The sequence below is a fragment of the Bos indicus x Bos taurus genome, chromosome 23 (genome assembly GCF_003369695.1).
Source record: "Bos indicus x Bos taurus breed Angus x Brahman F1 hybrid chromosome 23, Bos_hybrid_MaternalHap_v2.0, whole genome shotgun sequence".
Lineage (NCBI taxonomy): Eukaryota > Metazoa > Chordata > Mammalia > Artiodactyla > Bovidae > Bos > Bos indicus x Bos taurus.
The window spans coordinates 8314944-8327828 of NC_040098.1; the positions used below are offsets into that span (position 1 = coordinate 8314944).

Consider the following 12885-nt stretch of genomic DNA (forward strand, 5'->3'; position numbering starts at 1 on the left):
CATAATCAAAAATAAATACATGAGAAAAATTAGAATAAAAATTATTTTATGGAACATGAAAGTGGAAACAGCAATGTGTGTTAAAATACTATATTATAAATTATGTGATTTTAAACTTGTGAGTAACTAAATAAAAGTAGTTAGCAGACATTTGACTATTTACCTATAACTTCTATGTACCTAAAGCTTTATATTTTGAAACTGGTCAAAATTTTTTAAAAATATTCTCACTGAGAATATGGAGACTCACCTTATCACTGTGCTTTATGTTCCAGCAAAAATTATAACTTTACTGCCTTGGGTTTGGAAAGAATTTCTTAAGATTATGAAAGCACAAACCATATGGGTTTTTGTTTGTTTTTTTTTAAGGTTTTGGTCACATCACGTGTATGTGGTATCTTAGTTTGCTGACTAGGAATTAAACCAGTACCTTCTCCATTGGCAGTCTTAACCACTGGACCCCCAGGGATTTCCCACCATATGGGTTTTGATCATGAAAATGAAATCATTCTATTTAGGGAAGGAATCATATACAAACTTAACTGATGAGCAGCAAAGTGGAAGAAGGCACTTATAGTATTTATATACTGACATAGGATTACTATACGGAATATATCAGAACCCCCCCCCACCACCACAGTCACATGAAAAAACCATTTTTAATATAGATGAACAATATAAATCAGCAATTCACACAGAGAGAAACCTAGGAGATGATGCCCAGCCTCACTAGTAAGGCAGGAAAAGCAAATTAAAACATGAGACCACTTGACGCCCACTGAATTGCCAATATTTGAAAGTCAAATAACTTCCAGCGCTAGTGACAGTAAAGGAAGGTGAGAGTTGGTGCGCGTGTAAACTGTTTATGGTCCCTGAATCACTGAAATGACAAAGCAGTCGCGTGAAAAAACCAACACATGAGCCAAGATGGCGTAGCCATGAGAGCAGAGCCGGGGCTGAGTGCCTCAAGTCTTGGAAGAGTTCAGTCAAGGTCGGTTAGGGCTGGAAGATTAGGAATAGGTTCATGGAAGAGGAGGCACGAAGTTTTTTATTAAAAGGGGGACCTCAGATGAGAGAGGGTCTGGAAGGCTTCTTGAATATTATAAGTGGCAGTATCACAGAATGCTTGATCAGAGAGCACCTAACTAAGCCCACCACTGTACAGATGAGGCGTTTGAGGCCCAGAGAGAGTGTGACTTGCCTAGGGCCACACAGTGTAGTTAAAAAGAAGGTTTGGAAATCTTCTGGTGGTCCAGTGGTTTTCGACTCTGCACTTTCACTGCCGAGGGCCCAGGTTCACTCCTGGTCGAGGAACTAAGATCCCACAAGCCAAGAGGTGCAGCCAAAAAAATACAGCTAAATAAATAAAAGCACTTTTAAGGCTTGAGTGGCAGGAAGTTTCTGGATAGGTTGGAAAATGGGGAGAGAGAAATCAAGAAGAACTAGAAAGCAACAAGGGACAGATGAAAAAGTGAAAGAAAAAGATGTCAAAGAGAGACCATATAATACTTGAAGGTAGAGTCAAAGGTGTTTCCAAAAAAGAAGTTAATGATGCTGCTGAATTCCCCAGTGAAAATCTTTGCTAAGTTACAAGCACCTTTTCTACATGCGAAGCACTGTTCCAAGCATTCTGCAAGATATTAATATATTTAAGCTTCACAGCAACCTTATTCAGGGAGGCCCCACTGTTAACATCATCCTTTTACAGAAAATGACACCAAGACACAGAGAGGTTGAGGAATTCATCCAAGGGCACACAGCTACAGTCATGACTGAATCCCCAGAGGTCTGGTTCTGCACCCCATCTTCCTAACCAGTACACGTGCTGCTCTTAGCAATAAGATGGTTCAGAGGAGGTGCCAGGTCCTCGGAAGAAGTGAATATTTTCCCTGAGATTCTGATACAAGGCAGAAAACAGAGACTCTTGCACCAACACCAAAATAATTTCACTTTTCACCTTAACGCCACTCCCTCCTTCAAAGCAACTCCCAGACCTCGAGAAAAGCAAGAAGAAAGTGCAGGCAAAGGGAGTTGCCACCATTCGCCACGCGCCCCACCACACCACCACCGCCCACACGGGGCGGCAGCAGCATGGCTCCCTGGACAGTCCCCGCAGGCCACGGGACAGGCCATCAGAGAGGACACGGGAGTTCTGGGCCCTTCCAAGCTGTTCACATTTCACTTCAGTGATTTTTGATTACACTATTTTCACAAAACCGAGATGACTGAGTTAGAACAGCATCTGAAGTATTATTTTTCCCACTTTGAAGCTCTTATTTTCCCAGCTGTGGTGAAGGTTGAAGGTAGTTATATATTCCTCAAGGCAGCCTCTACTAGGCATGAACATTTTCACAAACAGTAGAGTGCAAAAACAAAAACAAAAACAAACAAACAAAAAAACCAAGCAGCTTCCTCCACCATTGTGTGAGCAGATTATCAGAAAGAGGCTCTGCTTTCCTTGCTCACATATTTTGCACAGACTAATAGGAGTAAAAGCCATTGTGCTGTGTGGAGACCAGGGAGCAGGAGTCAGCCATGAGTTAGGGGTTTTCCCATTTCTCTCCCTAATGAGGGCAAACTGTATCAGGTGAAGGCATGTTGAGTTTGACATGATAACCTACTAGAGTTAAAGTATCCAGAAATAAAATATCATGAGTTAAAAAAGAAGCCACACCAATATTAAGAAATAAGATTTATTGCCTTGACATGGCAGGGTTGTGATCAGAAGGCCACTCTGGGTTCCCCTGGATGCAGAGCCCTTAGCTGAGAAACCTGGGTACAACACACGCTCGCACAGACACACACACACACACACACACACACACACACACACACACCCCCCAGAGGAGTCACACACACACACACACACACACACACACACACACACACCCCAGAGGAGTCCCAGGGCCTCCTGCTCTGGGAAGGAGAGATCCTGGTCAGGATGTGAGAACCTGAACACCTCCTGCTTGGATGGCTGCAGCTGTTGGCATCAGACTCTGGTCAGGAAGAGTCAGCCTGAGGAGAAAGAAGGATGGAGAAAATACATCGGGGGGGTCCTTCTCATCCCCAAAGGGCCTTCCCCACCAGCAACACACCAGCCAGAAGTTGCTCTCTCCTTGTCTCCAGATCATCTCCAAACACCCTTCCTCCAGCTCCCCCGCTGCTCCTCCCCCACGCAAAGACATCCTCCCGACCTGTAACTGCATGTGTGCACCCGGGGCCTCAACCAGGAGGATGGGTGTGCAGATACAGGCCTGCCCACCCAAGGGCCACTGGGTGCTCCCTGGGTCACAAGACGGTCCTGGCAAACTCATGTGCGCCACTGTGTCTGGCTCTCCCGCCCCCTCCAGACGCCCCGACGTACCCCCTAAGCACGGCTTTCGGCAGTAGAAGAGGACCAAGCCAACAATGATGCCCAGCACACCCAGGCCAAAGGCCACGCCGCACAGCACATTCTCCAGAAGATCAGAGGGCAGCGCGTTCTGGGGCACTGGAGAAAAAGGGGAGCTGATCAGCCCCGAGACCTTGTTGGGGATGACGTGGCTGTCTATGACAGGGCAGACCCCGAGACTGGGAATACTGAGCTCGGCGCAGAGCGGGAATGGCCTGAACAAGGCCAGGTGGAGAAACAAGCCCTCCCATGGGTCCACCTCTCTTCAGCCCCACAAAGGAACCCGGCTTCCAGGGAGAAGGGTCTCACCCCAAAAAGCGATTGCTGTGTAGCCATCGATCTCATGAGTCACGATGCAAGAGAAAAGATCAGAGGGTGCTGGTGTGACGTTTAAGTAGGAAAAGGCCTGGAAGGTGAGTCCATCAACCGCGGAGACAAAAGTGGGCCCGGCTCCTTCCACAGGTGCCGACTGATGCTGCCAGTTCACGGTCAGTGTGGGTGGAAAGAGATTACTGATGAAACAGACCAGCGTGTTGGGCTTGCCAAACTCCAGGGGCTTCAGTGTGAACACCTGAACGATGGGGAACCCTGTGGGGGGATTGAGGCGTGAGGGAAGGAAGCTCAGATGGGACCCCCGTTTATGGAGGGACCGTGGCACATGGAGGAGAGGCGAGGAACTGGGGCTCTGGGGGAGGTCTTTGCCCAGGCAAGAACCAGACCTGGACCACAGCCGGACCACGCCGGCCCCGCCACCCTAACTTCCTGCAGCACTTCCGGTCTGGACCACACGTGGGCACCTGACCACGGGCTGTCTTCTCATTAAAAATGCAGGCACATTTTAACCAGGAGTTTGGGATTAACAGACACACACTACTATATATAAGATCAATAATCAATAAGGACCTACTTTACAGCACTGGGAACTCTACTCAACATTCTGTAATAACCTATGTGGGAAAAGAAACTGAAAAAGAATGAATATATGTATGTGTGTAAGTACACCTAAAACTAACACAACATTGTACATCAACTGCTCCAATATAAAATAAAAATTAAATTAAAAAATAAAGGTAACCACCGAAAAAAAAGAACCAATTGGTAAAAAACATTGAAAATACTGATTTTAAGGATCGTTTCAAGAACTATATGTTTGGACATATTTGAAAGACATGCTCATCACATTTATATATGTTTTTAAAGTTACCTTGTCATCCAATTAATGTCAACTCAGTTTTGATGTGGTATTGTTGTTAAACTCTTGAAAAATGTACATTAAAACACATTATGATTGTCAACTATTTCGTTTAGAACGGTTGGACAACAAGGTCCTGCTGTGTGGCATGGGGAATTATATCCAGTCTCCTGGGATAAACAATAATGGAGAAGAATATTTAAAAAGGAATGTATGCATGTGCATGACTGTGTCACTTGGCTGTGCAGCAGAGATTGGCACAGCACTGTGGATCAGCTATATTTCAATTAAAAACACACATTGTGATGTCCAAACAATTATGGCAGAATAATAAAATAAATATTAACAGAGCTTACTTAATCCATGTAGTTAAGCCTAGTTTACCAAGGCAGTTAACTACCATTTCGTTAACTCAGCTAGGGCTTTCATCTACTATGATCCATCAACATTTCCTAATAAACTCAAGTTTTAAAATAAATAAATAAAATGAAATTCAGACACATCATCAGATACTTCCATTCTCCCCTTCCATCTTGCTGAGCATCAATCACAGCACAAGTGCTAACAGTCAGAAGGCATCAGTTGGTCCCCGCTAAATTTATCAAGTTCCATAATTTTGAATTACTACACCCCAGGGGCTTTTCTTCTGCCCACAACAAAAACAGAGTGCAGACCATGGGTGGTAGAAAAATCAAGGTTCAAGGGGAGAACCAGAAAGCATGAGAGATGGGGAATTGGTGTGAAAGGGAAAAATTCAGTGTATAATGAGGTTAAGAGGGCAGCTCCCCTCCCCACCCCTACAGAAAAATGCCCTGACCTCTAGACACTGGGATTTGCCCTTCAAGTTCTGGGCCAATTTCCTCGATCATGGCCCGGCAAAAACCTTTGTCAAACATAATGTCAGAAGTATCTCCGTGCTGGTGAGCCCAGTCAGCAAATTCAGGCAAGCGAGGCACTCGGATGCTCTGGGAAAAGTCGAAGGAGAAAAGCTGGTCCTCGTCGTAGGACTCAGAGAGCGCCACGTTGGGGCTCCAGTCCTGGCAGTACATTGTGTGCAGGAACGTGTGGTTTTGTAGCTCATCCCTCCACCCTGGAGCAGGAGCTGCAAAAGAGACAGGGTGGGGTTCAGGGAGGTGGGATCCCCTTTAGCTTAGAAAACAGCAAGGGACTTCCTTGGTGGTCCAGTGGTTAAGAATCCACCTTGCGATGCAGGGGACTTCGGTTGGACTCCTGGTTGAGAAACGAAGGTCCCACAGCTGAGAAGCAACTAAGCCTGTGCACTGCAGCTACTGAGCAATAGTTTAGGTGCCTTTGTGCCACAACTAGAGAATCCATTTGCCGCAACGAAAGATCCTGCATAACCTAATGAAGATTCTGCTTACCTCAACTAAAACCCAACACAGCCAAATAAATAAATATTAAAAAAAAAAAAAAGAAAACAGCAAGCCCTGCTCCAGGGAGGAGGGGGGCAGTGGTGGGTTTACAACCCCTCTTGTGTCTGTCACTTAGGCTCTGCCTCCCAATAGGGGCAAAAAAGAAATTACAGAATCTCTCCAAACTTTCCCAGTCCATAAAAACATCAACCATCTAAAACTATAACAAGTAAAAGGTTCTAGGATCTAAAGTGACAAATTCAGTTGACAGAGTCGCAGCACTGACTGTATCTTTGTGCCCCAAAGCACCCAGCCAAGGAGGTAAGTTGTGGCTCAAATTCAGCTTGCATTTTGCTAACCAAGCCATGCATCCTGGCACAGAGTTGTGTGCGTGCATGCTAAGTCCATTCAGTCATGTTCAATTATTTGCGACCCTATGGACTGTAGCCTACCAGGTTCCTCTGTTCATGGGATTCTCCAGGCAGGAGTACTAGAGTGGGTTGCCATTTCCTCCTCCAGGGGATCTTCCCGACCCAGGAGTCGAACCCACCTCCCGCGTTGGCAGGCAGGTTCTTTACTGCTAGCACCACCTGGGAAGTCCTAGCACAGGGCTACTGTCTCCCACAGAAGAGACCTTTGTGTAATTCCCAGGCCATCCTGTTGACTTGTGAAGGGCCTGATGGGTTTCCCAGTCTTCACGTGGATGGAGGAATGGTCATGATCTAAGCCATAGACAACAGTACCGTATCCTACACTCAGACACACACAAGTGTTCAGTCGTGTCCGACTCTTTGTGACCCCGTGGACTGTAGCCTACCAGGCTCTTTCGTCCGTGGGATTTTCCAGGTAAGAATACTGGAATGGGTTGCCATTTCCTTCTCCAGGAGATCTTCCCTACCCAGGGATTGAACCCGAGTATCCTGCATTATCGGAGAAGGCAATGGCACCCCACTCCAGTACTCTTGCCTGGAAAATCCCATGGATGGAGGAGCCTAGTGGGCTGCAGTCCATGGGGTCGCTAAGAGTCGGACACGACTGAGTGACTTCACTTTCACTTTTCACTTTCATGCACTGGAGAAGGCAATGGCAACCCACTCCATTGTTCTTGCCTGGAGAATCCCAGGGACAGGGGAGCCTGGTGGGCTGCAGTCCATGGGGTCACACAGAGTTGGACACGACTGAAGTGACTTAGCAGCAGCAGCATCCCGCATTATAGGCAGACGCTTTACCATCTGAGCCACCAGGGAAGTCCATGGCAGACTATAAAACCACTCTCCAGGCTTATTTTCAGGCACTTCATTGGCACCAGGCCTCTCTAAAAATATCTTCCCTCCCTCAGCCCTGCAGATCTTGCAAAGACAGGACTGGGGGAATAGTACCATAGCTACAGGAAATAATCCCTAATTCTTTGAAACTCCTGGCAGGAATCTCCCCAGCCAGAAAGATTCTACTCAAAACCCAATACCCAGAATGATAGACAGAGTAAGAGGGATCATCCAGGTTCTTCTTCCATTCCACTCCATTCTTTTCAGAGAAAGAAACTAAGGACCAAAAAAGTTAAGAGGTTTTTCAAGAATTGTAAGGTGAATTGATTTCAGAGTGCAAGGGTTCCTAAGTAGGAACAGTGGAGATAACATCTGTTTTGTTCAAATCCCAGCTCTACCACTTACCAAAGGGGTGAACTTGCCCAAGTTACTTAAACTCTGAGTCTCATTTCCTTCATCTGGAAAATGGATATAATAATCTCTGCTTCAAGAGACTGTCTTCAGTGTAACCTACGAGGCACCTCTGGCATTGTTTACCATTCATCCATAGCATGGCTCTCTTTCCCAATTCTATCGTCTCTGCTCTCTCATCACACTTTCACCGCTTACTAAGCACTCTTGTCCTTTCAAATACCCCGGCTCCCTAGGCTCTACCCCAATCAGGATGGAAGTCAATGAGAGGTACTGTCATACCTTCAGGGGCGGTCCAGGACAGGGGCAGCAGCCACAGAAAGGAGAGCAGCCGTAGCAGCGCATCTTCCTGGCTCAGCTCATGATCCATATCTTCACACCTCCCCGGTGGGCTAGGAACTACCAGCCAGCTGACCCAGGTCCCCAAATTCCTTCCCAGATCATGTTTCTCCAGCTCACTTCCCTCCACTGCCCTTGGCATTCTGGATAAGCCAATCACGAAAAGTGTAGGGTTTGACGTTATCAGTTGCTGGGGAGATACCTGGGGCAAGCCACCTTTTGAGGACTTGGCTCTTTCACCCGGCCAGCCTTGGGGTGTAGCTGGCGGCGTGGGGAGGCAGTGGAGGAACGTCTGCCTCCTGGTGGGGATCCCTCTCTAGTGTCTGGCTGTCAGCCTCAGCCTGTAACCAGACCAAGGGACTCTTCTGAGCAGCACCACCCCGTGGCCAAATAATAAACTGAGGAAGCTCATTCTCCCACAGCAAACCCCACCCCCTCACCCAGACCCAGGGCTCCTCAGACTGTTTGAGGATGGAGGAATAGGTGGGATGTAATTAGGAAGGCTGATAAGAGTCTTGAAGGAAAAACAGGCCAGCAGAATGTGAGGAGAGAAAAACCACCCAGGGCAAGGAGCAGGCAAAGGGGTGAAGGTCAAAGGCATTCAGAGTTCCTCTCTTTGGAGACCTCTGTATAGTTGGACTGTAATAGTTGGAGGTTGTTCATGTGTTCCTGTTTGGTAACAGGCAGGGGATGAAGGTGGAATGTCAAGAGGAGCTAGAATTTTTTTTTTTTAGGAGTTACTTTTTACTTTTTTATCTTTTTTTTTTAAGTTTATTGGGGTATAGTTGATTAAAAATGAGCTAAAAATTTAGGCAAGAGCTAGATCATATAGGCTCTGTTACACCAGAAGACAGGTGGGGTTTTTGTTTCTTTGCTTCCTGCTGCACCACACGGCATGCAGGATCCTAGTTTTAAGGCAGATGCCCAACACAAAGAAGGACGCACCGTTGGCTACTCCCATCCCTTTCACCTCTTGATGACCAAGTGTCCAAGACAATCCATATATCCAGCACCAGAGGAAAACCTGAGCCTATTCCAAGTCCTGAGTTTAAACTCTTGCCTAAGGCATAAATATGAGCCCATGCACCCTACTGAGAGAATCTAACAGGAAGCCAACCTCCCAGGAAGGCTGGGAAACACACACTTTGCAGACTCCTATACAGAACAGTCTAGAACACAATATAGGAGACAAGCTGTGGCACAGACACTAAGTGTTAACTAGTCACTGCAGTACACTGATTTGTATGAACCTGGTGGCAGGAGGCGGAGAAGGCAATGGCACCCCACTCCAGTACTCTTGCCTGGAAAATCCCATGGGCGGAGGAGCCTGGTGGGCTGCAGTCCATGGGGTCGATAAGAGTCGGACACAACTTCACTTTCACTTTCATGCATTGGAGAAGGAAATGGCAACCCACTCCAGTGTTCTTGCCTGGAGAATCCCAGGGATGGGGAAGCCTGGTGGGCTGCTGCCTATGGGGTTGCACAGAGTCGGACACGACTGAAGCGACTTAGCAGCAGCAGCAGCAGGTGGCAGGAGGAGCATCCTAGGAGCTAAGAGAATAAAAGACGAAGAGCATTCAGAGAAATAGAGATGTTCCACGAGGAAGGGCAAGATCAGCATTATCAGATGCTGCTCAGAAGTTGAGGGAGGACTGGAAAGCGTCCTTGGATTTGGTAATTATGAGATGGGTGATAAATATGTTGGGAGCAGTTTCAGCATTGTAGTGGGAGTGGACTCCAGATTGTGGTGGGCTGAGAAGTGGGAGACGAGGAAGAAACTGTCAGTGTATATGCTGCAAGTATGATAGAGAAGAAAAAGAAAGACAGAAGGGGTTTGAGGGGGAGGCAGTGAGAAAAATCTAATGTGGCAATTAAGTAGTAATCTTAGAAATCAATCTATGTGAACACGGTCCTTTCAAAATCCATACTCCCTTCTGAGAAACAAACAACAGCAGTCATAACAGCCCCAAACACTCCATGACTTTCTGCATATCCCCAAACACTAAAGGGTACATACATGTGTGTGAGTGTGTGTGTGTGTGGTGGTGGGTAGAATGCCTGAGTTGGGGTAGGCTTCCTTTGTGGATTAATCCATCAGTAATTTCTGTGGAGGGGAAGATTCAGCCCCTTAGGAAAGTAGTGTTAGTCGTTCAGTCGTGTCCGACTCTGCAACCGGACTCTGCAACATGGACTAAGCCCGTCAAGCTCCTCTGTCCATGGGATTTTCCAGGCAAAAATATTGGAGTGGGTAACCACTCTTTTCTCCAGGGGATCTCCCCAACCCAGGGATAGAACCCACGTCTCCTGCATTGCAGGCAGATTCTTTACCATCTGAGCCACCAGGAAAGCCCTAGTAAATTAGAGAGGAGGTGACTCAGACAGTAAAGAATCCATCTGCAATGAGGGAGACCTGGGTTTCATCCCTAGGTTTGGAATATTCCTGGAGAAGGGAACAGCTACCCACTCCAGTATTCTGGCCTGGAGAATTCCATGGACAGAGGAGTCTGGCAGGCTACAGTCCATGGGGTCACAAAGCGTTGGATACGACAGCAGCTTTCACCATCACTGTCATATTAACATCACCAAAACTATCGCTGGAGACAGATGGCATATGGCCACCTACAGTTCTACACCAGGAGTGAGCAACATTTTTCTATAGAGGACCAGATAGTAAATCATTGAAAGTTAAATTTCATATCATTTTGATGAGTCACAAAATATAATCCTTTTTTTTATGGTCGGGGGAGAGAGCAAGGGTAGTCAGGCAGAGTCTTCAAATCATTTATTTATTGGTCGAAGGCATGTGGGATCTTAGTTCCCTGATCAGGGATCAAACTTGAGTCCCCTGCATTGAAGTGTGGAGTCTTAACCACTGGATGGCCAGGGATGTCCCCAATTCTTTCACTTTTTTTTCCAATCATTTATAAACAAAAAACCATTCTGAGTTCCCGGGCCATATAAAAGCAGATGGGCAGAATATTACTCAGACCATAGTTTGCTGCACACGGTTCTATGTGTGGTCAGAAATGGGGTGGGGGACCCAAAATAAACCCCCCCTCCAAAGAGCCCCAGTCCTCCTTGGGGATGGCAATTCGTTAATGTGTCCCGGATTAACACTGTTCAGGAGGTCTGGGGGAGGAACACGAGGACTAGTGGGAGCTCTAGGAACACGTGGGGGCAGACCCTGCAATACATTGGGTGGAGGGACAAGGCAAAGAGGATCCGAGCTCCCCACCAAGAGTACAGTGTAGGTAAGTCCAGCATGCAGAGAAATTCAACCGTCCATCATTAAGATGGAGGCAAGGCTGTGGTTAATTATTCTTTCCCTGTACAAATGGGAACAAGTTAAAACATTTATAACTACCCTTCCCTCTATGTAATTCTTCTTCCTCCCAGGACCGTGCAACAACCTCCATTAATAGATATCTCAAAAATAGTATGTCATCCGTTTGGGGAAGTGGGAATTGCAAGCAAGGGAAGGTGGCCAGTTCTGTATCCCAGTAACTCACTGTCTTTGATGAGATATGAACGCCTCTGAAAATAGAGCCCTTACACCTGTGAACCCAATAGGTCCCGGCTTTCTAACACCCAGCCCTTCATCTGTCTGTACTCCTGCCCCATTTTCTATTTCTTGACAGAGCCAAGTTTCCTGAAAAAGTTGTGGGCAACCATCTCTCTTTCATATTTGCTGTTTAATCCTTAACCCTAAACAATGAAACAGTTCAACATCTTTGTGTTGCTAAATTAAATGGACTCTTTGCAGTCTCAGCAACATTTGACACCGTTGGCCATGCCCTGCTTCCTAAAACGGTTTATTTTTTGGCATCCCTGACAGCACTCTCTCCCAGTTTTTCCTCCAACTTCTCTGGCATCCTGTCACCTTTATGGACTCCTTTCAGCTAACCCTTAAGTTCCTGGAGTTTTGTCCTCACCCTCTTCTCTTATACTCTACACCTGCTCTCGATGGCATTTACCCTCACTTACCTTCCATTACCACCTACTTGCTGACATTTTCCAAATTCCCCTCTTTGGCTCAGACCTTGTTGATTCCACCATCCTTACACCAAACCTAAAGGAGATGCCTTTAGGGATCTCCACTTGGATGTTGTACACAGCGGTTCTCAAATTGTACTCACCACAAAATAGGGTCCCACGAGAAATTTTTGTAAATGTGAATTTGATAGTAGGAATTTTTATTTATAAATATATTTCAACACAGATATAATAAGACACCAAAGATGTTTATACAGTAATTTCTTTTATGCAATACTTTAATAAGGTTATTTTGATTTTAAGCAACAGAAATCAATCCTAGCTAACTTTTAAGCGAAAAGTCAAAGCATTAGTCACTCTGTGCTATGCTTAGTCGTTCAGTCACATCTGACTCTTTGTGACCCCATGGACTGTAGTCCACCAGGCTCCTCTGTCCGTGGAATTCTTCAGGCAAGAATACTGGAGTGGGTTGCCATGCCCTCCTCCAGGGGATCTTCCCAACCCAGGGTTCGAACCCAAGTCTCCTGCATTGCAGGTGGATTCTTTACCGTCTGAGCCGCCAGGGAAGCCCAAGAATACTGGAATGGGTAGCCTGTCCCTGGCTCCAGGGGAACTTCCTGACCCGGGAATTGAACTGGGGTCTCCTGAAATGCAGGTGGATTCTTTATCAGCTAAGCTACCTGGGAAGCCCATTAGTCACTAAGTTGTGTCCAACTCTTTGTGGCCCCACAGACTATAGCCCACCAGGCCCGTGTCCATGGAATCCTCCAAGCAAGAACACCAGAGTGGACTGCCATTTCCTGCTCCAGGGGATCTTCCTGACCTAGGGATTGAACCCAGGTCTCTTGCATTGCAGGCAGATTCTTTACCATCTCAGCCACCATGCTGCTAAGTCACTTCAGTCGTGTCCGACTCTGTTCG

General features: G+C 46.6%; 1 protein-coding gene across 1 annotated transcript; it reads right to left on the minus strand.

Moving 5' to 3' along the window:
• Positions 1 to 2677: 2677 nt before the first annotated feature.
• Positions 2678 to 8714, minus strand: LOC113882007 (HLA class II histocompatibility antigen, DM alpha chain). The gene is made up of 5 exons (XM_027525168.1): positions 7915 to 8714; positions 5401 to 5685; positions 3701 to 3979; positions 3365 to 3490; positions 2678 to 3015 (listed from the first exon to the last, which is right to left on the minus strand). The coding sequence occupies exons 1-5, from the start codon at positions 8111 to 8113 to the stop codon at positions 3011 to 3013; spliced, it is 894 nt and encodes a 297-aa protein (XP_027380969.1). The 5' UTR covers positions 8114 to 8714; the 3' UTR covers positions 2678 to 3010.
• Positions 8715 to 12885: the final 4171 nt, after the last annotated feature.

Excerpts from the sequence above, each read along its gene's own strand:
- LOC113882007 (XM_027525168.1), bottom strand. The coding sequence starts at position 8,113 with ATGCCAAGGGCAGTGGAGGGAAGTGAGCTGGAGAAACATGATCTGGGA. Across the intron at positions 5,686-7,914 it reads GTCCTGGACCGCCCCTGAAG|CTCCTGCTCCAGGGTGGAGG; the intron begins GTATGACAGTAC and ends TCTCTTTTGCAG. Across the intron at positions 3,980-5,400 it reads GCAAATCCCAGTGTCTAGAG|GGTTCCCCATCGTTCAGGTG; the intron begins GTCAGGGCATTT and ends ATCCCCCCACAG.